At 35.3% G+C, this 23,781-nt stretch overlaps 2 protein-coding genes across 10 annotated transcripts in view; one reads left to right on the forward strand and one right to left on the reverse strand.

Moving 5' to 3' along the window:
* CASK (calcium/calmodulin dependent serine protein kinase) overlaps positions 1–23,781 on the forward strand; it is a 533,324-nt gene that overhangs the window by 330,558 nt on the left and 178,985 nt on the right. The gene's annotated exons all lie outside the window — the stretch shown is intronic.
* On the reverse strand, positions 9,368–16,230 carry GPR34 (G protein-coupled receptor 34). 2 transcript variants are annotated; one of them, XM_077146588.1, is made up of 3 exons: positions 16,080–16,214; positions 15,339–15,433; positions 9,368–11,759 (listed from the first exon to the last, which is right to left on the reverse strand). In XM_077146588.1, exon 3 carries the CDS (start codon positions 11,676–11,678, stop codon positions 10,533–10,535), a length of 1,146 nt encoding a protein of 381 aa, XP_077002703.1. In that variant the 5' UTR covers positions 11,679–11,759; positions 15,339–15,433; positions 16,080–16,214; the 3' UTR covers positions 9,368–10,532. The 2 variants fall into 2 exon arrangements, with proteins under 2 accessions (XP_077002703.1, XP_077002704.1); XM_077146589.1 differs by lacking the exon at positions 15,339–15,433 and having other exon boundaries at positions 16,080–16,230.

A 23,781-nucleotide genomic window follows, 5' to 3' on the forward strand; every position in this document is an offset into this window, starting at 1 on the left:
GAAAGAAATTATTTACTAGATTTTTGGAAATTAGTGCTACACATACTCTTCATTTATACTTTATATGCATCATTTATCTATTGCTGCTTACCAACCTACCCCCCAGATTTAAAATAGCCCCCATATATTTATTTGCTCACAATTCTTCAATTTGTTCTGGACTCAGCTGGACAGTTCTGCTTGTCTCACCCGGGGCTGTACCCTGCAGCTTAGTCATCTGATTATCTTGTAGCTCACCTGATGCTAGATGGACCAAGATGGCCTCATTCACATGTCTGGAGCCTCAGCTAGAACTCAGAAGTCATACAATGTCCATCACATTTTGTTGGTCAAACCAAGACACAATACCAGCCCATATTCGAGACGTGGGAAAACAGACTCCATCTTGGATGGGAGAAGCTACAAAGAATCCCAAGCCATTTTTATCTTAATCTACCACATTTTACTGATTTTTTTTGGTAGGGGTGGGGATGCATGGTCCGGGAATTGAACCCTGGTCCTCCTGCATGAAAGGGGAGCATTCTACCACTGAACCACCTGTATACCCCACATTTCTTTTAATGTGTTTGTGATTTTAATTGTCTAACTAGATTTTTATATTTTTTCCTCAAAATGCTGTACATTGACTCATTCCTTAGGGATTAATGTGGTATATTTGCTTCAGAGTCCATTGTTTTTTGGCTATAGTCCAAAAAGAAAAGGAGATTTTACTTCTTAAAGGGATGTCTACTGTGTCCCGCTTTGTTCTTGAAGCTGGTGTCTTCTTATTATTCCTTGTATTTAAAGGTATTTTTGAACTATCGTGAATCCTTGATACTTTTTATCCTCTGTAAATAACCTCTCTCTTTTCTATTTCCAGAATATTAATCTAGCTTTTCAGTAAAACAAAGATATGTCTGCTACTTCCAAAAATTTGCTACTGATGTCTGGATAAATCATTAACCTCTTCACTGCTGGAGCCTAAATGGATGTACAAAGAGGATTAGTTTAGCTTGTCGTGGCTTTGTCCCCCCACCATGCTTATACTCCTCATTACTGAAGGTTTTGTTATTTTCAGGATCATTAGTGTCAAACTACCAGACCATGAGACTCGCTTACTTATTTAACTGACTCTTCTCACTACTTGCCACATATATTTGGAACCCTATAATCAGTCCCCACAAGCGCTGACCCTGTGTTTCAGTATTTTTCAAGTCTCACTAGCCACAAAGGGGAACTGAATATGAACATGTATGCAAACCTCATCAGTTCCCTTTGCAGCCAGCTGAAAGCTGGTTTTAATACAGAGGAAACAGTGTTTTCTTTTGAATGCAAACTGAATTTCCACACAGATATGAAGAATTTCTGTTTCTGACAGATCAGGGGACAAAATAAAAGAGGACACTAAATTGTGATAAAGACGATTAAAAGAGAAAGTATGAAAACAAAGATAAACTGAATTGAGGAAGAGAAAGAGATGTTGCTGAGTACAAGAAAGGAAAAAAACAGGGGTGGGGGTACTGGGGAAACTAGAAAGTCTTGATAAGTAAGAGGACACAAGAAGAGGCAGGAAGCATGGAAAGGAAATGTCTGCAAAGGGCCTATAACAGCTCTTCCAACAGTTTTGCTCAAAGGCATTGAGATCTTTTGGTCAAAAGTTGACTATTGAATAAAATTTGAACATATAGCACATTAGAATGATTACTATTCCTGCCTGAGTTCATGCTCTTGAGCCAGGTTTACACTGACAGTGTCTTATCCCCATTTTAGAATGCAGTGTGATAACCTGTTCAGCCACTCAGATTATACAGGGCAAAGCCAAGGATCAGTACGAAAGCAAAGCCTGAGCACCTAACATAAATGTCACAAAGTCCCCTGAATCTATCAACTCATTGTAAATATAGTTTAAACAGTTTATCTATCAATAAATATTAATGAATGCTTACTATGCACTATGCAAGTGACATTGAATAAATTCACTACAAAAGAAGATTCAGGAAACTGCTTGGAGACTGTGCTGATTTGAAGCTATTATATACCCCAGAAAAGCCATGTCCTTTAATCCTTATTCAATATTGCCGGGTAGAATCTTTTTCATTGTTTCCATGGAGATGTGACCCGCCCAATTGTGGTTCATAGCCTTTGATTAGATGGTTTCCATGGAAATGTGTCTCCACCTATTCAAGGTAGGGTTGCTTCCTAGAGCCCTTTAAGAGGGAGTCATTTTGGAAACAGCTTCAGAGCCTAGAAAAACAGAACCAACAGGAGATAATCTGTAAATGTGAGATTTATGAAAGTGTCTCACACAACCATAGGGATGTAAGAGTACAAAATCTGTAGGGCATGCTGCAAGCTGGTAGCTCCAATAAAGGCCCTTAACAAACTCTCAGGAGAGGCTGGCTGGCTGAAGCGGAAAGATTGTCTCTTCTGAATCCTCCTTAAAAGCCTTCAGGTGATCATATTAAGCATCACTCATTGCAGAAGACAGTCCTCTTAGCCAACTGCAGATGTAATCAGTTGTTTATGCAGCCAATGTGCTCATTATTTTAAGTCCATGAAATGTCCTCACAGCAACAGATAGGCCAGTGCTGGTTGATGTCATGGTCAGGTTCATGTGTCAACTTGGCCAAGTGGTGGTACCTGTTTGTCTGGTTGGGCAAGTGCTGGCCTGTCTGTTGCTATGAGGACATTTCATAGAATTAAATCATGATCATGTCGGCCACATCCACAGCTGATTCCATTTGTGATCAGCCAAGTGGAGAGTCTTCTGCAATGAATGATGCTTAATCTGATCACTGGAAGCCTTTTAAAGAGGATTCAGAAGAGACAGCCTCTCTTCCTACTTCAGTTGGTGAGCCTCTCTTGTGGAATTCGTCCAGACCCTCCATCAGAATCGTCAGCTTCACAGCCTGCCCTGCAGATTTTGGACTCTACATTCCCACGGTTATGTGAAACACTTTTATAAATTTTATATTTATGAATATTTCCTGTTGATTTTGTTTCTCTAGAGAACCCTAACTAATACACTTGACCAGACAACTGGGCACTATCACCTGGCCAAGTTGATACATGAACCTGACCATCAGAGACCATTATGAACATCCTCCTCCCCACTGCCTCTACCCATTTCCCCCAGAAACATACATAGCTGAGAAGCCTTGAGCTCGGCATGACTGTATCATAGCACAACATGATGATAGGTGGCCTCTAGGTGCCACTCAGTAGTAAGGCATTAAATGTTATGTAAAACCTAAAAGGGGATTTAAAGGGATCTAAAGGATACCTAATCCAAACTCTATTAAATGCTTGAAATGTTAACCTGCTGGCATTCATACTATATTGAATATTTCATACTAAATAGAAAAACTTCTATTAGTAAATAACTCATTGGCTTTCTGTTTCATTTGAAATCTGTCAATATTAGAAACCCTTTCTTATAATCTGGTGAAACATTCTGCTTGTAACTTCCATCCTTCAGTGATCCTTTTTCTGCTTGCTCTCTGAGGCTACACAGATAACACATACACACATGCACACACACACATTTTTGCTTAATGTCTTACTTTTGATCTTCTGCTTTAAGACTAAATCCCCTTCTTTCAACTGTCCCCCTTCTGACATCCTGCCCTTACTCTCCTCTTCTACTTGCTTAAGCATCAGAGTGTGGGCCTGACTACTGTAAAATAGAATGGATCTGTTACCTTTCCTTATCCTGGATATTGTTTTGTTAATGAAAGCTAAGATTAAATTACCTTTTCAACTTACTTCCCCCCTGCCAATTTTGAGCCAAATCAATTTCTCCGCATCTCCTGGGTTCTGATGTTCACTCTTATCTTTCAATTCAGCTTCTGGCCATTCCATTTTTTATACCTACCCTGTCTTTCCCTTGACACTTGGGTATTTGGACAACATATTTGAATACTTCTACTTGCTAGGTAATGTTCTAAACCCTATACGTTTATTAGCTCATTTAATCCTCATAACAAATTAATAAATTAAATACCACTATTATCCCTGTTTTCTCTGTAGAGGAAACAACTTGTCCAAGATTACATAGTAAGTGGTAAAGCCAGAATGAACCGAGGCAGTATGACTGCAGCATCTGCCCTTTTAACTCCTCTAATCTCCTGCCCCTAAGTTCATTGTTTAATATCATTGGGCTAAGGACCAATTGAATCTAGCCCCACCATAATCCTCGCCATTGCCTTACCAAAAGATCATGATTCTCCAGACCCATTAGCCAAGGCTCTTTTCCCTAGGACTGTGCTTGGATGGGCAGTACTGATTTTACTAGCACTCTTTGTTTCTGATTTTCCCCCACCTCATAGTGAATGACAGATTCTTTTTTTAGATATGTTAATCATTTAGTCTGGCTATTTCCTGACTTCCAAGACTTTCTATTCCTTTAAAATAGTTTTGTTTTTTGTACTCAGGTGTTTGAATTTTATAGTTTAACTCAGAAAATATTTCTATGCCCATGTTCTCAGGGAACATCTTGTTTGGATTCCTGTGTACCATTTATAATTGAATATCAAGCTAATTGTAAGGTAATTTCATCTGCAAATTCTTTAGCTTGGTTCTTGGGGAAAGTATATCAGAGGGTGTGTTGGTTTGAAAGGATTATGTACCCTAGAAAAGTCGTGTTTTAATCCTATCTATCTTGCAGAGACAGACATTTTTTACTCCCTGTTCAGCGCTGTAGGTTGAAAACTTGATTAGATTATCTCCACAGAGATGTGATGTGCCTAATTATGGGTATTAACCTTTGATTAGAGGGAGATGTGACCCCACCCTTCCAGATGGATCTTGATTAGCTTACTGGAATCCTTTAAAAGAGGAAGCATTTTGGAGACAGCCAAATTGTCTCTGGACACAGCAAGAGACCTTTGGATGTAGTAGACGTCACCATGTTCGCCATATGCCGTTCCAGTGGAGAGAGAAATGCAGAACTTCATCGGCCTTTCTTGAGTGAGGGTAACCTCTTGTTGGTGCCTTAATTTGGGCATTTTTATAGATTGCTTTAATTGGGACATTTTCTTGGCCTTAGAACTGTAAACTTGCAACTTAATAAATTCCCCCCTTTTGAAAGCCATTCTGTTTCTGGTATGCACATTCCAGCAGCTAGCAAACTAGAACAGAGGGCCATAATTTATTTGGGTTTATCGATTAGAAAATGTCTTTTACTTTGTTTATGGTGTCTAATAAAAGAAACCATAAACAAAGTAAAAACAAGTAAGCTAGACATTATTTGCAACGCATATAAACAATGAAGGATTAGGATCCAAAATATGTAAGTATTTATACAATTAAAAAAGAAGAAAAGACAACTCATTAGGGAAAAAAAAGGAGGGAGGTAAATATGAACAGCAGATTCATCCAAGAAGAAACCTAAAGGGGCAAAAAAATAGATGCTTCGTTTAACCAGTAATCAGGGAAGTACAAATTAAAACCACAGTGAATACCAGTTCACACCTAACAGATAGTAAATCTGATAAAAACGTTGGTGAAGATGTGGGTAAACAGGAACTCATATCTAATTAATGATAGGATAAGTGTATAAATTGGTAAAATCACTTTGGAGAGCAATTTGTGCGGGAGTGTTCACTTTAGCATGGTTGCTAGTAGTGAAAAAGTGGAAATCACCTAACTGCCCATTGTTAGGGGAAATGGAAAAATGAAATAAAATACTGTATGTGAGTGAAAATGAATGAGATCTAAATCTATCACCATAAATAAACATTAATTTGAATGAAAAGTTATAAAATGATATAATAGTAAGACTAAATTTTAAAAACACAGTAATACATAATATGTATTTATGCATACATATGTGTAAAAGTGCAAATATGTACATCAGAATGATATTTACTAACTTCTGTAGAGTGGCCACCTTGGGGAAGTGAAGTATATGAGATAGGTTTTAATATATCTAACATTGTTATTTTAGTTGTGTAAATGTAAGTGAGAACTCTTAAGCAAATGAGGCTAAAATATTAGCATCTATTCAATTTGGGTGATTGAGTGGTTTGATTGACTGTTGTATTGTGTTTTTCCTTTTTTGTGTATTTGAAATGTTCCATAACTAAAAAGAAAAAGTTATATGTAGAATTACTAAACCAGAGAGTATAACCATTATAATTAACACTTGTTCCTGCAATAACTTACATGGCTTATTAAAGCATAAAGAACCTCTGTGCATCACCATCTCCTGTATCCAAACCTTAATTAGAAACCTTTTCCAAAATTCTTATAATGATTCTCTATGCATTTCCTGGGCCAGAAGCAAAATAATTAAAGATAAGATGCCCTAATTTGATTCCTCCTTTTTTTTATTCTCTTAGGTTTGTGTGGATTTTTGCTGGAGTTAACATCCATGTTTCAGATAGATCTTTGATTTTTTTCTTTTTTTTAAACAAAAGGCTTCACGGTACTCACTATTGTACATGGGCAGAATGAAATGAAAATGGAAAGCATTGTCGTAGCAGAGACAGCATGGAATATAAGTATACCAGTTTGTACCCCCTCATATATAAAATGTAATTGTTACATCACATAGCAGTGAAGATTAAATCGTATAATTCATGTAAAGCACCTAACAATGAAGAACATAAATTTTACTCTGCTTCCCCTGTCCTTGCATGTGAACTTGATGGGGAAAATAAAAGACAAAATAGAAATTTAGGACAAACCAAGCACCTCCTTTCTAGCTCTTTGCCCATTATTATCAGCACCCAACCAGTTCTCCACTTCATCTGAACTGAGGCACTACAACAGTCACTTCTAGGAGTGTTTTCACGACTAGATAACAGCTATGAAAAAAGACATTGCATCATTCAATGTGAGAATATACTGTAGTTTCTACCTTGTTGTAGTTATTTTTGTTGCTTTAATAAAAAGCTTAACAGATGAGTTAACCACTTGCATATTTTTTAATCTTTTAAAGGCTTCATTTTTTATATTTAACTCTAATCCAGTTAAATTTGGGGGGCATAGTATGAAGTGAGGGTATAAATTAACTTTATTTAAAAATAGGGACATCAACTGTGTGATTGTGAAAACCTTGTGTCTGATGCTCCTTTTATCTACCTTGTCAACAAAGGAGTAGAACATATGGAATAAAAATAAATAATAGGGGGAACAAATGCTAAAATAAATTTAGTTTAAATGCTAGTGATCAATGAAAGCAAGGGGTAAGGAGTATGGTAGGCATAATCTTTTTTTTTTCTTTCCTGTGTTCGTTTTATTTCTTTTTCTATTGTCTTTTTATTTCTTTTTCTGAATTAATGCAAATGTTCTAAGAAATGATGAATATGCAACTAAGTGATGATATTGTGAATTACTGATTATGTATGTTGTTTTACTTTGTTTCTTTATTTTTTTAATTAATAAATAAATTAAAATAAATAAACTAAAAAAAAAAAATAGACACATCACTATTTATTCACCCCTTCCTTCTCTAGTGGTTTTGTGATACTTCCTTTATTTGCAGTGATTCTGAGGGAGGAGAGTGAATCAGAATCATTTGGGAAGCTTTTTCTAAATAAACACTTAAACCTACCTTTGCGAGATCTTAATTCTAGCACATCTTGACTAACAGAATCTTAGGTCACCCTCTCATTTGTTCCAACCCCCACCCTTTACAGAACCATTACTTTGTCGAATACTTTCACATCATCTAAAATCTACTTAGGGAAGTGTATTCTGTTCCACTGATGTTTATCCTTGCATCTGATTGATTACTGAAGGATAAGAATATATTTTAATATCTGGTAAAATAAGTGTCAATTCATATTTCAAAAGCCTAAAAAAATAATCAGCCCATTAACGTGTTTCTGGAAAATCATTTGCTTTTGTTTATTGAAATATTATTTAGAAACTTGTTCTGAAGGTCTTCAGCAAGGCGAGGATATGTATATGTTTCTGAATTTCGTTTCTTTGTGTGTTTCTAGCACTAAACCTTGGGTTGGAACAGTATTGCCTGCATATATACACTAATACTCAGTAACTGATAAAAGATGACATACAATAAATAGCCTTAAATTTGATATCAGTAGCATCTTTCTGTAAAAAACAGGAAAACATTCTCAGGATCTAGCTTACTCTAAGGTAAGGTTAACTCTTACTTTACTCTAGGTTTCTATTAGTGAAACTTCTATCAGTAAACAAAATCCATTATGAGACTGTAGGCAGATTCACTTTTTGTCAAAATTTATTTTACAAATAACATTATAGCAAGAATTGATTCAGTGTATTTAAAAATATCTTTTTAAGAAGGCCATTGTGCAGGGCTTTATAGGGATCCTCTCATTTAATACAAGTAAAGAAAATGCAACAGTTTCCAGAACTATGAGTGTATTTTTTTCATGCTCCTTAAAACCAATAATAAGATAATATTTTATAATGTACTTAACCATTCAGACTATATGTTTATAATAGAAACATGCAGAGATATAAAATGTCTATCAATAATTTTCTTTTAATTTTGAGGACATGAAGGAACATCAATATTTTCATATTTTAAAATACAAATAAATGCTGGATTTCAGTTAGGCAGTATATATTAGGAGAAGGTAATTAACATCAGTTTATTACTTGTTTTCGAGCCTAGATTTCTTGTGTATTTCAACTTTTATTCTCAAATATTGCTTTTGGTGGGGGTGGGGGCTGCATGGGCCAGTAATCAAACCCAGGTCTCTGGCATAGCAAGCAAGCATTCTACCACTGACCAATCGTGCACCTTAGTGAAACCCCTGTACACCTTGGTACACAACCGGTACACTTACAGAAATATTAAGTAATAAAAGCCAAATATCTTTAAAACTAATTCAACTCTAACAAAAATCTTCATGTTCTTTAACAATTTCCCAGCCAATGATCTACCTTAAGTTTTAAGAAATATTTGACTATGAAAACTTTTCATACTCTGTGATCGATGAATGGATGGATCTTTGTAGTTTATCATAACAGACTTTTATATATTCAGTTAACAGAATTTTGGTTCTATGTATAACCAAAGAACTTGGCAAATACCTATCTGGGCCAAACTTTTGATGACTGCCTTAATTATACAACACAGAATGCAATTTAATTGATATTCTGTACAGTTATATCCAGATAGATTGGCTGGAAAAAAACTAAGTATAAGCACTTTTTTTATTCTTTTAAGCACCCTTCCTTCTCTTCCTTCCTGTCTCATTCATCCACTTAATTTTAACTATAGGCTTTCTTTATTGTTATAAAATATTTCAAACATCCAGAAATGTACAAAAAAATATATAAAAAACACTCATGTATCTACCACCCAGGTTTAACAGTCCTTAACATTTTGGCATGTTTGCTTCAAATCCCTCCAGAGGTAGCCATTAACTTGAAGTTGTATGTGGTGCATGTTGTATAATTCTTATTGCATAGGTATAGCTCCATAAGGAATATGGTATTGTTTTATATTTTTTTCTATTATATAAATGATTTCATGTGTTACATACCCTTTTTATAATTTATTTTTTATTAGAGAAACTGTAGGTTTACAGAACGTACATACTCTTTGTGGTTTGATTTTTTTGTTTTGTTTTTACTCAGCATTGTTTTTGAGACTTCCCCATGTTGATGCATTCAGATGTAGTTCATTTAATTAGGTGCTGTATAGTACCCCATTTTGTGGCTAAACCACAGTTTATTTTTCCATTCTTTTCCTGATGGATGGCTAAATAGATTGTCTCTGATTGTTTAGTATTATGAAAAGTATTTTATTGAGCATCGTTACATTTGCTTTCTCATATATGTAGTTGAGTGATTCTGTAAGATGTATAACTAGTTGTATGGACTTGCTGAATCATAGGGTATACACAATTTCAATTTTGCTACATATTTTACCAAAGAATGGTCCAAGATGGCTAAATTGTTCATAAATCTGTTGTAAGATGAAGCTTTAAGTCCTCTTGCTAGGCTATTGGATTCTTAGCTCATCTGTTGTTTGAGTTTACTGTAAAGTATTTAAATTCTTTCCATTTCTTTCTAAACAGTGGTGGATAGTGAGTGATTTCATTTTTTTATTGGAATTTTGTTAATTATCATTTCACCTGATAGAAAGGCCTGGACACAAGTGGATACACTGGAAAATTATACAAGCTTTTAAAATGTCAAATGGACATATATTTTCCAATATTTTAACTAGGCCCCCAAAGCATTTAACTCTTACTTTACACACACTTTAAATTAATATCATGTGCTTGATTTTAATAACTATTTTAGCAAAGTTAAAAACGGATGTTTTCTTTAATGTTATTGTTAAAGCCATGAATTTCACTTAATCTTATAATCTATATTAAAAGTGTTAGGTTAACAATTTTTCAAAGATTTTACATACACATTTAAAATCTAGTGATGATTAAGCTTTTCTTTCCCTTTTCTTTACTTCATTAAACCAATGAAGTATCACAAATATGAAAAGGGCTTTGAGAATATCTGAATTCTGTAAATGCTAGAGTTTTGTTTCATACTTTTTTAGTTCTTCCTGGAATTGAGAGGCTGCTTTTTGTTTTGAATAGTTTACCTCAAGTACTTTGAGAAGTAGACTGAATTTTAACTCCAACAGATGTATCATGTAGAGAGTATCCTGGTTTAAATTCTGAAGTGCTTTCACTCCTGCTTGCTTCCCCTTGAAATCGTCTAGAAAGAAGTTGGCACATTGTTTTGCGGATGTTGCTGGACATCAGGAAGTACATGACTGGATCTAGGCAACTATTGAATGACGAGAGAACCAGCATGATCTCGTTGGTTTTGTGAATGATTTCCTTCCAGTAGCAAGTTGACATATTTAACTGTGAAGAAATGTAGATGAATCGAAAGGCATGATAGGGAACAAAGCATATGGTAAAAATGATAAGTACAATAAAGGAATTCCTGGCTATTGTGGCATATTTCCCAGAATTAGGAAATTGTGATCTCCTTTTAGAAATCCTCAGTAGGTTCTTGCCAATGTTAATATATGAAAGGATTGTTAGTAGGAAAATTAGCCAGAACATTACCACAAGAATGAAGTTAAAAATTGCTTCTCCTTTTGCGTCATGCTTATCTCTATAATGGAAACACATTTTGGAATTATGCCCTTCTTTCTTAAGTGTTAAGGTAATCATAGTTAAAAATCCACAAAGAGCAACTGCCCATACTGTACAGCAAACATAAATACTTTGTTTGGTTGTTAATGCTTTCCGTTGTTGTATAGACCGATTAATTTTTATGTAGCGATCCAAGCTGATGAATCCAAGCAAAATAATACTAATGTACATGTTCATATAAAATAGCATCCCCACAACCTTGCAAAGAATCACACCTAGTGTCCACTTGTTTTGGTTAATGTGATACATTATTCGGAAAGGGAGGCAGAAGATAAGTAGGAGGTCTGCAATGGCTACATTAAGGAGATAAATTTGAATGGAATTTCTTTTGCGGTGAATACCCAGAAATACATAGAGAGCAATTATGTTCCCAACCAGTCCCACAATGAAAATAATAGAGTAGAATGTTGTTAATACACTAGATAGTAATGTTTCATTCATGGAACAGGTGGTAATATTTGATGCTCCTGAGAAGTTTTGTGGCAATTGGTTGCTGTGATTGGTTATAAAGAATGTTCCATGGGAGGAATAAGACCAGCTGCTGATGGAAGTAGTCGTCATTTTTACCATATGACTTCTCATTGTCTTCTGTGGGGTTTAAACAGTGAGGGTGCCAATTGACATGTTCCCTTCTGTGTCGTTTTATGTCTTCAGGGATTTTTCCTATAACAGAATGCCAAAAATTGAGTCATTTGCTATTTTAAAAAACAGTAACTTTAACTTGAATCACAAATAATAAATGATTTATTTCCAGACATTGTGGGAAACTTTAGTTCTTTCCTTCTTTGGACTATTTGGATATCTACACTATGTATATAGCAGCATTTTGGTGTCACCAAACAAACAGCAAATATAGTAGGACCTTATAGAGTGTTCTGCTCTGATCTTCCCTTTAGCTGTGGTAAAGGGTTTATTTCATTTAGTATATTTATATATTATATCTCTCAGTCTGAGAGCCCATCATGAAGAGCTAGAAGATATAGGGAGAGACCAGGAGGTCTCCTCACATTCCTTTCTTAGAGTGACTTCCCTATTTCTCAATAGCAATCTCTGAGCAGGTGTAGCATAAAGGGATCAAAATTAGACCTGACTAACTCCATGACCTTGGGCAAATAACTGAATTTTTTCTAAGCCTCAATTTTTTCATTTGCAAAGATGAAAAATGCACATAAAGAGCTTAAGCCCTAGCACATATCAAGTGATCATTAAAAGTTAGCTTTTAAAAATACCTTTGATTAATCTCAGTTTAATAAATATGTCATACCTGACTAAATACCGCTTGGTAAACAAAGATGAATATGGCAGAAACCTTACTCTTAGGGAACATTTTTGTGGGAGTGTGCATTCAAACCCAGAAATGCTAAAATGCCAGGTGGATTTGAATCACAACAATTTCCTGACTTGATATTAGACATAGAGAAAAAAAATAGAAAGCACTTAGCTTTCCTAAAACTCTACGTATAAATTGATCAATAAGAAACTATTCAGGTAGAGGGGTAAAATTCAGGTTTAAATTATTGTGAAGAGGGGGATCAACTCCAAAGAAGAGGAACTGGCTAGTAAAGAAGAAGTTACGTAATCCCTGGTAAGAGCCTGGGTTCAAAACAGTAGAAGGGGAGAGATGGAGGAAGGAAGGAAAGAAGACTGAGTCAGTCTGTCATGTGTCTCGACTGCAGGAAGACAGATTTCACGAAGTTTGTAGAAACTTACAGGCATGTTTCTTATGATCTAAAACGATTCTAAAAGGAAAGGCAATCTAGGGAAGTATGGCAGGCTGCCAAAAATGAAATCGATACTATAATCTCAACTACCAGCAAAGGAAAAGGAGGCTGTAAAAGTGACTTGGGTAGTGTGACTACATAGGGATCCTTCAAGGGGCTCAGGTATAAACGTATATCTCCTGATGAAGGGGAGAGTTCAGATAGCTCAAATGACTTTAAAACCTCATTTGTAAGTTTTTTGTTTTCTTCTTGTCCCTTGTTAGATTTTAAGCTCCATTAGGGCAAGAACTAAGTCTATTTTGTTTGCCTGTGCATACCAATTAGCACAGTAAATACTGTGAATGAAAGTTGGAATTTAGTAGAAATTTATATAAAATTCTAAGTTTGGCTATCAAAAATCAACTAAACAAGTATAAGGAGGGCTTCACTTACATTAAGAAAAACACAATTAACAATTCACTGCAGTCACTGTATGAATTGTGTGATGTGGCTAGAAAACAAAAACCAACTCCATCTTAGGTTGAATTCTTAGATCTGTAGCATCTTAAATGAAAGTTATTACTACTAGTTTGGCTCTGTTCCAAGCTGGCGGAGTCTCACCTGGAATACATAGTTTCATCCTGAGCAGCATACTTAGAAAAAGCCACAGACCAAATGGGGAGAAGAGCTCACATCACATCAGAAGAGCAAGTTGAAGGAAATGGTTCCTTACCCTGGAGATGTGAATGCTTTACAAGTCCATGAAGTAAAGGATTTCACCTTGTTACATGTGTCTTCAGAAAGCAGAACAAGGACCAGTGAATAGAAATTGCACAAACAGATGTCTCCTTTTAAGGAAATGCTTTTTTAGAAGGGAACAATCTATTTGGGAGGTAGTAGGGTCTTACTGCTGGAGATTTTTGAGATTTGGGGTACTTTGTAGAAAGGATTCTCAGTGGTTCTCAATCCTGGCTGTATATGAGAATCCTCTTAAGGGCTTTTTAAAGATACCAATGCCTGCCTTCATCCCCAGATACTCTGATTTCATTGGTTTGGAATGGGCTGCAGGCAATGGTTTTCTTTAAAAGCTCCTCAGGGGGTGGGCCACAGTGGCTCAGCAGGTAAGAATGCTTGCCTGCCATGCCCGAGGACCCGGGTTTGATTCCCGGTGCTTGTCCATGTAAAAAAAGCTCCTCAGGGAGCAGACAAAGTTGAACGCTTGAGCTAGATGGCCAAACCATTAACTAATATTTATTTAGTACTTGCTGTCTACCAGATACTGTGTTAAGCACATTTATATTATTTCATTTACATAATCCTTCCAATAAATGTGTGAAGTATAGGTATCACAGAAGAAGTTATATATAACCCCTATCCAGGGCCACACAGCTCTTAAATGGCAGTGCCCAATTTGGGACTAAGATATGTCTTGACTTTTAGAGCCCAGGATCCTTTTCACCAAACCTCATTCCTTACCCAATATGATCAGCATTTTCTTTATGAATGTTGGGTCATGTCAAAAGCATGACTGACTTAATATTATCCACATCAGCAATTTTAAGAAAAGATAATGCCATCTAGTTTTACTTTTATGGAAAAGGTGTTTTTTTTTTGTTTTAATTTGGCATGCCCATTATAGTATCTAAGTTCAAAGTTTAAAGAATCACAAATCATTCATCAGAATGTTCGTCACACCCTTTAGAGCTTATCTCTTCAAACTTCCTTCTGTTCCTGTTAGCCATTATCAAGATGTCTCTAGAAAAGAGATATGCTCTTTTCTCAGCCCTAATCTACAAGCAAAATAAACAAATAATAGTTGGACAAGATACCAACAGTAAACATTTCTTATTTTGCTTTATTCTCAAATTTAAGAGAATAAAAGAAGCAATGTATTTGTTTAAATAAAATAGTAGCCATCATTTAGAACCACGTATTAGATGTCTAGTGTACAATTATTTATTAGCAGATTAGACCCTATTCTAATATTAATATCAGATTTTCTGTCTCCTTTAAGGTTGGTTGGCACATTATAATGTGCCAATTGCTTACTATACTTAAGGCCATTTATTGACGCTTGATGGATTTAGATTTGCCTGTGAGGACAAAAAACAAACCCCTGTGTTCACATAGTGGACTAATTTCCCTATTGACATGACTGGTGACCCATATGTTATATTAAAGTGGCTGCAATGGTTTTCTGATAGTACATGGTAAGTGTTTTTGTAATGTTGTTCCTTGGCAAATTGTGAACTTCATAACCCTATGTTAGTGCCCACTGCCACCACCACCTTACCCCTGCCAATTTTATCTGGCTCGTGGAGAGCTACTTCACTAAAGGGCAGGACCCAACAGATTTCACTATCACACCAGGTGAGCAGTAGGGGTTTTTTTGGCATGGGCAGGCTCCAGGAATCGAACCCAGGTCTCCAGGATGGCAGGCGAGGACTCTGCCATTGAGCCACCATTGCCCACCCAGCAGTAACTTTTTAAATGCAGTTTTGTGTGTTTGTGAAAACATCAGTTTCCATGTTAAAATACATACCTATTTGGGGAAGGGTAGCAACCTTTCACTGTTTTTTAATTTGACTTGATAGTCACTGAATCATGCAGGCCATGCTTCTAAAACTGCATTAATTGCTGCATAACAGAATGAAAATTGAAAATATATTACTTTGGAAAGAATGCTGTTAGCAATATATTAGGTTTTTCTATAAGCTTACTTGTGTTAAAAAGCAATTTTAAAATTTTAGTTAGTGGGATTAACTAAAGGGTATTTAGTTTTTTCTTTCCGGTAATATTCACCTTATTTATTTCTGAAATACCAAATTTAAACTTCAATTGGTAATTATACACAATGTAATAAGGAAATACTATAACTGAAAAGAGAAAGACCACATAGCTTAATGAAGTTAGCAGGTTATAGATAATTTATAATACACTAGAAATAAAATGTATTGCATATGAAAATAACTTTAATTGATGCAAGTAGGTCTGCATGGCAATATACAAAATATAGTATAAGCACTGTGATTATATTTTCAATATGAGCTTAAGTACCTCAAATGTCCTAAAGTTCTTAAAGTAAATAAAATCATATAGCCACATTTTCATCGAGGTAGTGGTGTCATTCAAGAATTTTACTTTAGTGATTCTAAAAGCAAAATGTTGCTGGTATTAGAGTAGTCTTATCACCATGAATCAGGTTTCACTTTTAGTGTTCAGCTAATCAAATGTTAGTTGAAATAAAGGATCATTTATTTAGTTGAGATCAAGAAATACTCACAGTTCAGGCTCTCCTGAAGTAAAAGGAGCTGAGCCCCCAAGTTTCCCTTGCACAGAAACTTGTATTGGTTGTGTCAGCTGGGCTCCTCCATCCGGTCGTGGTGCAATTGGTTGGGGTTTTCTTCTCCTTTATATTTGCGTGTGGTGGTAAATTTTTTTTCTTTCTTTTTTCAATATGACAAACCTCAGGCACCTTTTGAAAATATTAAAAAGTCCCACCACCATGCAATAGCATTATGTTTAAACTCAATCAACACTTAAGTTTAGGAAATTATATATAATGAATAATTACCTTACAACTTAGCAATTGTGAAAAGTTTCCCTCACCCCCCCAAAGATAAAGAATTTTTTTATAAGTCATAAGCAGAAATACACCTTTTCATTTTTCTTAAGAAATGGTACATAAAAGGATATATGGACTTTTATAAAGCACAAGCACTGAATTTCTATTTCTATTTGGATAGTTTTAGAAATTAAGTTGTTTGCATAAAATGACATTTCTGTAGTGAATTATACTAACATGAGTAGTGAGATTATTTTAAAATTATTTTTAAGTTGTTTTATTTTATCTCTTCATTATTTAAGTATATTTTCATCTATTCCTTCAAGACCTTGGGTTTATTTTCTAAAACAGTTTTACACTTTTAGGACTAGATGAGATTTGTTATGATATTCTCCCCTTTTCATCACTACAATAAACATTCTCAAGTAAATTAAAATATTTCCTATAATTTAATGAAGATAATGAAGGGATTCTGCAGTTTGTTTTGGTCCAATTCTAATACTTAACCACTATCTGTTCATCTGTGTAACTGCTGGCCCTGCAGTTTAGTATCATTTCCCTTTTTTTTCATTTTCATTTGAGATGAAGAACCAGTTAGTTTTTATCTTCCCCATAATTGTTAACCTACAACTGTGTTTACCCTAAATACTATTTAACTCATTGGACCTTATCTAGCATTCCAATTATTTCTAGATATACTCTTCTAAGCTTTTTATTTTATATATATATATGACACAAAGGACAGAATATTTTTTAATTGCTAGAATAAAAATATTCTTCAGTTGTTGCTCCACCTAGAACTTCTGAGAAAGAAGGTGACTGCTGTATTGACCTGGCAGCATTATTTTTATGATTAAATAAGTGTTTGCCTATTAGCCTTCTAATTCATAAACTTCATTATAAATACTCTTCTTTTTCTATATTATGCTAGTTGTTTTTTCAAAGCTTAGCCATCCTAATTCTGTTCCTTGGTAGCCCTATTGTAACTATGTTTATTCTGTTTTCTCCTCAGTGTGAATCAGCAAAGCTACCACCAGATTTGAATATGATCAGCCCATATAATCTTCTTCCAGTTCTTCCTTTATTTGCACTTGTTCCTTTTCAGTCTAAACTTTCTAGTTTCTTTCTCTGTATTCTTAGCTCATTGTTATATATTATTTTCTTCCCCCACCACTTTCTTTGTTGATATCTTAAGCTTTTTTATTTATATAATGCTAGAAGTAGAAAAGAAGAAATAAAGATATATGTTTATTTGGTGTTGTCTATCAATGAAATCATTATCCTCTCTTCATCTGAATCCCAAACCTGGTTCAATTCATCTTTCTACCTACTCCAGACCCGAGCCCTGCCAGCTGAAGTGATGACTGCTTTGTACAAATGTACAGTCACGTTGATTGGTCTTGCCTCAAACTCATGACCACAAACCTCAAATGAGCCCCTATGCTACCAGCAGCCCTACTATATTTCCTTAGTCCAGTGGTCTCAAACCATGTCTCCCAGACCAGCAGCACCAAGAACACTCAAGAACTTGTTAGAAATGCACATTCTTGACTTCATCCCAGACCTGTGAACCAAAAATTCTGGGAGTGGGACCCAGCAATCTGTGTGATTGTGATATTAAAATTTGAGAACCACTGCCTTAGTTGATTCTTTTTCAGACCTTTGCTCTTCTGAATCTACAGCAAACCCCTTTCCTTACTCATTCCAAGCTGATGATCACTTTTTAGTTCACTGAAAAATAGAAGCACTTAGAAGAGAACTTCTTGATCTTCCTACCTCTCATCTACCTGTGTCTACAGGAGCCCCTGTACCTTGCTTTCTCGGCTGCCACCTAAGGCTAACTCCTCTACTTGTATATTACTGTTTTAGTTTCCTAGGCTGCTTTGATGCAGATAACCACGAAATGGGTTGGCTTTAAACACTGGCAATTTATTAGCTAACAAGCTTACAGTTTTGAGGCCATGAAAATGTCCGAATCAAGGTGATGCTTTCTTCCCGAGGACCTGCTACTGGCGATCCTTGGCTCCTCTGGCACCTGGTGTCTCCTGGTCTCTGCATCTCCCTTCTCTCCTCAGTTTCATTGCATTCAGCTTCTTGCTTCTGTGACTTTTTCTCTCTGTGTATTCATCTTGTTTATAAAGGTCTTCAGTAAGAGGATTAAGATCCACCCTGGGCCACACCTTAACTGAAGTAACCTCATCAAAAGGTCCTACTTACAATAGGCTTATACTCACAGGAATGAATTCGCTTTAAGAACATGATTTTCTGGGGCACATACAGTTGGTACATGCAGTTCCAAACCACCACAATTATTTTCCATCCCCTCTCCTGAAGTTTTCCCTCCCACAACAAACAAGTGTCTCTCTTTCTTTAAAAAACAAAAACAAAACTCCCTGAAGATCCTCTAGGTACTGCTATGGAATCATAAAGAATATATTGTTGTGTGAAAACTTTGAATATTTGTATGTATTTCCTTACTTAAAGAAGGATAAACCAAAAGCTAATAAAAAGTCATTACCAGTAGGAACGGAGGAGGATGGGATACAAAAGTTACACCTCTCTGAATGGTAATTTGTTTTGTAGTTTTGACTTTGGAACCATGTAAACTTTTTATATAATTGAAACACCAAATTAAGTCAAAATCAAATTAAAACAAATGAATCTCACTGTATAGTAAATTGAAAACAGAAGGAGAATTATTTTAAGTGACTTTAAAATGGAGTTGTTGTTTGATATAATTCTAGACTTACAGAAGAGTTACAAGAAAGTTTAAGGTTCCCAGATTACTCTTCACTCAGATTCCCCATATGTTAAAATTTTACTGCATTTGCTTTATCCCTCTCAGTCTCTCACTTTATCTCTTTATCCTTCTGTCTTTATCTATATATTTCCCAAAAATAAGAAATTCCTTATAATAACCATATTATAGTTATCAAAATAAGAAAATTTATATTGAATAAAGACTGTTACTTAATCTATAGACCTTGTACCAATTGTCTTCATAATATCCTTTATAGCAATAATAAAAAGAAGATCATGGGTTACATTTAGTTATGTTTCTTTATTCTCCTTTAGTCCTTTTAATCTGGACAGTTCCTGGATTTTCTTTGTACTTCATGACATGCACAGTTCTGAAGATTATCGTCCAGTTACTTTCTAAAATGTCTCTCAGTTTGGGTCTGTCTAATGTTTTCTTATTGATTAGATCTTCCTATGTACTTTGTCAGGAATACCACACAGTATTCCTGAATTCCAGAGCATTGCTGAGCTCTTCTCAGTACATCATATCAGGAATCAAATGCTATCCATTAGTCCCATTGTTAGGGATGCTAACTTTGATAGTACTGTCTGCCAGGTTTCTCCCCAGCAAAATTACTATTTTACCCTTCATAAGTAATAATTATCATGTGGGAAGATTATTTCAGATTATATAAATTTCCAAACTTTTACCAGCAAGTTTTAGCATCCTTTGATAATTTTTACCTGAATCAATTATTGTGATAACTGTCATAAAACGATTTTCTAATTTCATCATTTCTACATTTATTAATTTGCTACTTAAGCTTTCTTTCTCCTCCACTGGGCATACCTAGTACTATATACCCTAAAGCCAAGGGGAAAAAAAAAGAACAAAGAAATCTTAAACAGCATACAGTAGACTTGTCACTGGTAGTCATTTTTAAACTTTTACACACACATATACTCTGTAGGGTAAAACAACTGAATAATTATGTTAATGTCATTAGTTACCAAGATTACTTTACAAAAGCAAAGAAGCAAAGTAGAAACCCTATCATTGAATAAGAAGAAACATCAGCATGAATTTCATTTACTTTTCAGCTTCTAAAAACAGTTCTGCCACTGAACATTAAAATAATGATATCCCAGTAATAATAGTATGTATAGTACCCAGATTATGGATTTAAATACCTTTCCTTCTTAAAAAAAAATGGCGGCCACTTGGAGAGGTAGACAATTCTAGATCTGGGGCAAGATGAACAAGATGAGCCTGGGATATCTTCTAGTACCTGAAAACAAGGAAGTGGTCTTAAAAAAACATGTTAAGAGCCAACTTAATGGGACTCCAACTGGCCAAAAATGGGACAATATGAACAACAACCAGAAAAAAATGGCTGCAGTTGATTAAAACAAATCAATATATAAAAATGTATAACTTTGTAATAATCACAGAAAAAACAAACTTTCATTGGTTTACCTTTGGAAATTGCCTAGAAACCAACTCATTATTCTGAAAATAGTCCACAAATGCTTTATACATACTATCCAACAAGTAAACATCCTGAATGGGAAAGGGATGCAGGAGCTTTCTAAAATGATGATAATATCTTGATTGGGATTTGGATTACATGGATGTATGCATTGTCAAAAACTCCCTAATAGTGCTCTAAGATTTGTGTGTTTCAAGATATGTAAATTTTACCTTAGAAAAGAATTTTAAACAGATATTAAACTCTGTTTCATAATATGCATGCTGAAGTGTAGTGGTGAAATGTACTGATGTCTGAAACTTACTTTTAAATACACCAAAAACTAAAATGGATTACTGGTCAGTTAGAGGGATGAACAGACATGTGATAAAACAAATTTAGCAAAATGCTAATTATTGAATCTAGGTGGTAGATATATGATTACCTACTGTGCAATTCTTTCAATTTGCTGTATGTTTTACATTTTTTATGATAAAATGGTGAGAAAGTCGCCTATTTTGTAATCTCTAAGTATGGATCTAGTCACCAGTGGCTGCTAAAATCAACTGAGTGAAAAGTTGTCGATGAACGTTATGATGATGGATCAGGCAGACAACACCTGAACGCACTGATATTCCTGTCATTAAAAGTAGTACAACTAGATGTTATGTTCTTCTTGATATGATACAGTGGATATACCACCTGAAATTGAATCTGGATCTAATCAGACTTCTAAGTCTAACTACTGACTTAGCCACAAGCCAGGAGATTAAGGAACATATTAAAGAGGGTGCCATTAGCCTAGTCCAGAACGTGGGTAATTCCATAGGGGAAATTGCCTAATATCTTAATTAATCAATGACATGAGCTTTGGGGAAAAGGCACTGGGTGGGGAGAGGGAAGGGAATGTTATAGAATGAGCGCAATTTAAGAGGCATAACCACCAAGAACTATATATATATATATATATATACATACACACACACACACACACACACACACACACACCTTGGATTCCATTTTGACTATAAAAATATGTTTTTGAGACATTCAAGGAGAATTTGTTGTGAAGTGGATATCAGATGATATTAAAGAATTATTCTTAATTTTTTGGATATGGAAATGATAAAGTCCTCTGCTAGAAGTGCTGAAGCGTTAGGTGAAATGATATGATTTGTTTTAAAATGCTTCAGCAAAAAAATAAATGGTTGAGGATAGATGAAGAAAAAATGAGAATGTCAATGATTGTTAAAGCTTGATGATACATACATGGTGTTTACTAATCTCTTTTCTCCACTTGTAAATGTTTAAAAGATAAAGAAAAAAAAAACTTACTATGTTTCACATTTTCTTCCAGCTACATCCCATTTCTCTATTACTAGTACTTACTGTTTCCACATCCTCTTTTCCCATTCTCTCCAGAACCTGGTCCAGTGGGGATTTAGTCTCTATCATATCACCAAAGCCACTTTTATCAAGGTTACCAGTCCAATGACTTCCAAGTTTGCCAAATGTAATAGTCAGTTCTTAGTTCCCGTCTGAAATGACCTCTCAGTAGCATTGAACAGTATTAATCATTCCTTCTTGAAAGGTTTCTTTGATTGGCTTCAGGACACATCAAACTCCTACTTTTCATTTTCTTCCTGCTTCACTGTCTAGGCATTCCCTTTCCTTTGCTAGATTGTTCTCATCTGCCTGACCTCAAACATTGGTGTGCACCAGGGCTCAGTCCTCAAACCTCTTCTCTTCTTTTTAAGTACTCATTTCCTAGGTGATTTTATTCACTACCTTAGCTTTAAATATCATTTATATGCTGTTGATTCCCAAATTTATATCTCTAACTCCAGCCTGCCCCCACATCTGATAGGATCTCACACTCAACATGTATGAAACCAAATTCTTGATCCTAAACTTCTTCCCCCATGTTCCCAATTTTAGTAAGTGCTGTTCTCATTCTCACTCAGTTGCTCAGTACAGAAACCTAGTTGTCATACTTAACTCTTTTTCTCACACCCCATATCCAATCCAACAGCAATTCCTGTCAGCTTTAGTCTGAATATATCCTGTATTTGAGCAGTTCTCACCATCTCTGCTTCTTTCACTCTATTCTAGTCAAAGTCATAATCTTCTTTTGCCTGGATAGCTACATGAGCCTTTATCTGGTCTCGTTTCTTCCATTCTTGTGCCCCTACAATCTATTCTCCACATGGCAGCCAGAGTGAGCCTTTCAAAACCTAAATCTTATTATACTCCTCCGTGTCAAAAACTTCCAGTGGTTTACCATCCTGCTCAGCATAAAGAACAGAGTTCTGACCATGGCTTCAAGGCCTTAGATGATAGGACCTTTGATAATCTGCTCACATTTCCCACCACTCTTCCCCTTGTTCATTCCTTTTCAGAAACACTGGCTTCCTTACTTTTCTCCGAACAGACCAACTCTCTTCATGCCTCTGGGCCTTCTTCATATTTACTGCCATCCCAATCTGGAACTTGTTTTCATATGGCCTGCTCTTTCACTTCATTCTGGTTTCTGTTCAAATAGTACCCCATCAAAGAGGCCTTCTCTGACCACTCTAGCTAAAATAATAGCTCCGAAATCTCCAAACACTGAAACACTTCTCCTTACCAGCTTTATTTTACCTCATAACATTTAACCTATCTGGTTTTACATTATATCAATTTATATTTATTTGTTTCTTTGCTTATTTTCAATCTTGTTTCCAAATTTTATGGCTTATCTTACTTAAGTATTTATTGAGAAAGACTGAATCTACACTCCAGTGAGGATTACACAAATTTTCATATAACATTAACTTAAGCATACGTATCATCGACAGAGTATAAAGGAGATTCTTGAAGTTCTGGTTTAAGTTTCCGCTTCTCCTTCCTAAGAATATGATGAAACAGTTCTGCAGGCATGGCCAGAAGAGCCTTTTAGAGTCTAGTTGGCATTTTTCTTCTTCTGCATCAACCTCATCCTTCTGTTTGCCTCACTCTAGGCTTACTGATTTGCTGTGTCCCACACTAGACTTCTGCTTATTGTCTTCTTATTCAGGTCTGTTATCATTGATCTCTAGTTAAACCAACTTAAAGTTCTCACCAAGTACAATCTTTATCAGTTGATTTCTGTGCAGTTTTGCTTCCTTCTGTTTTAGTTTCCTAGGCTGCTTAAAGCAGATAGCATAAAATGGGTTGGGTTAAACAGTAAGAAG

The sequence above is a fragment of the Tamandua tetradactyla genome, chromosome X (genome assembly GCF_023851605.1).
Source record: "Tamandua tetradactyla isolate mTamTet1 chromosome X, mTamTet1.pri, whole genome shotgun sequence".
Classification (NCBI taxonomy): Eukaryota; Metazoa; Chordata; class Mammalia; order Pilosa; family Myrmecophagidae; genus Tamandua; species Tamandua tetradactyla.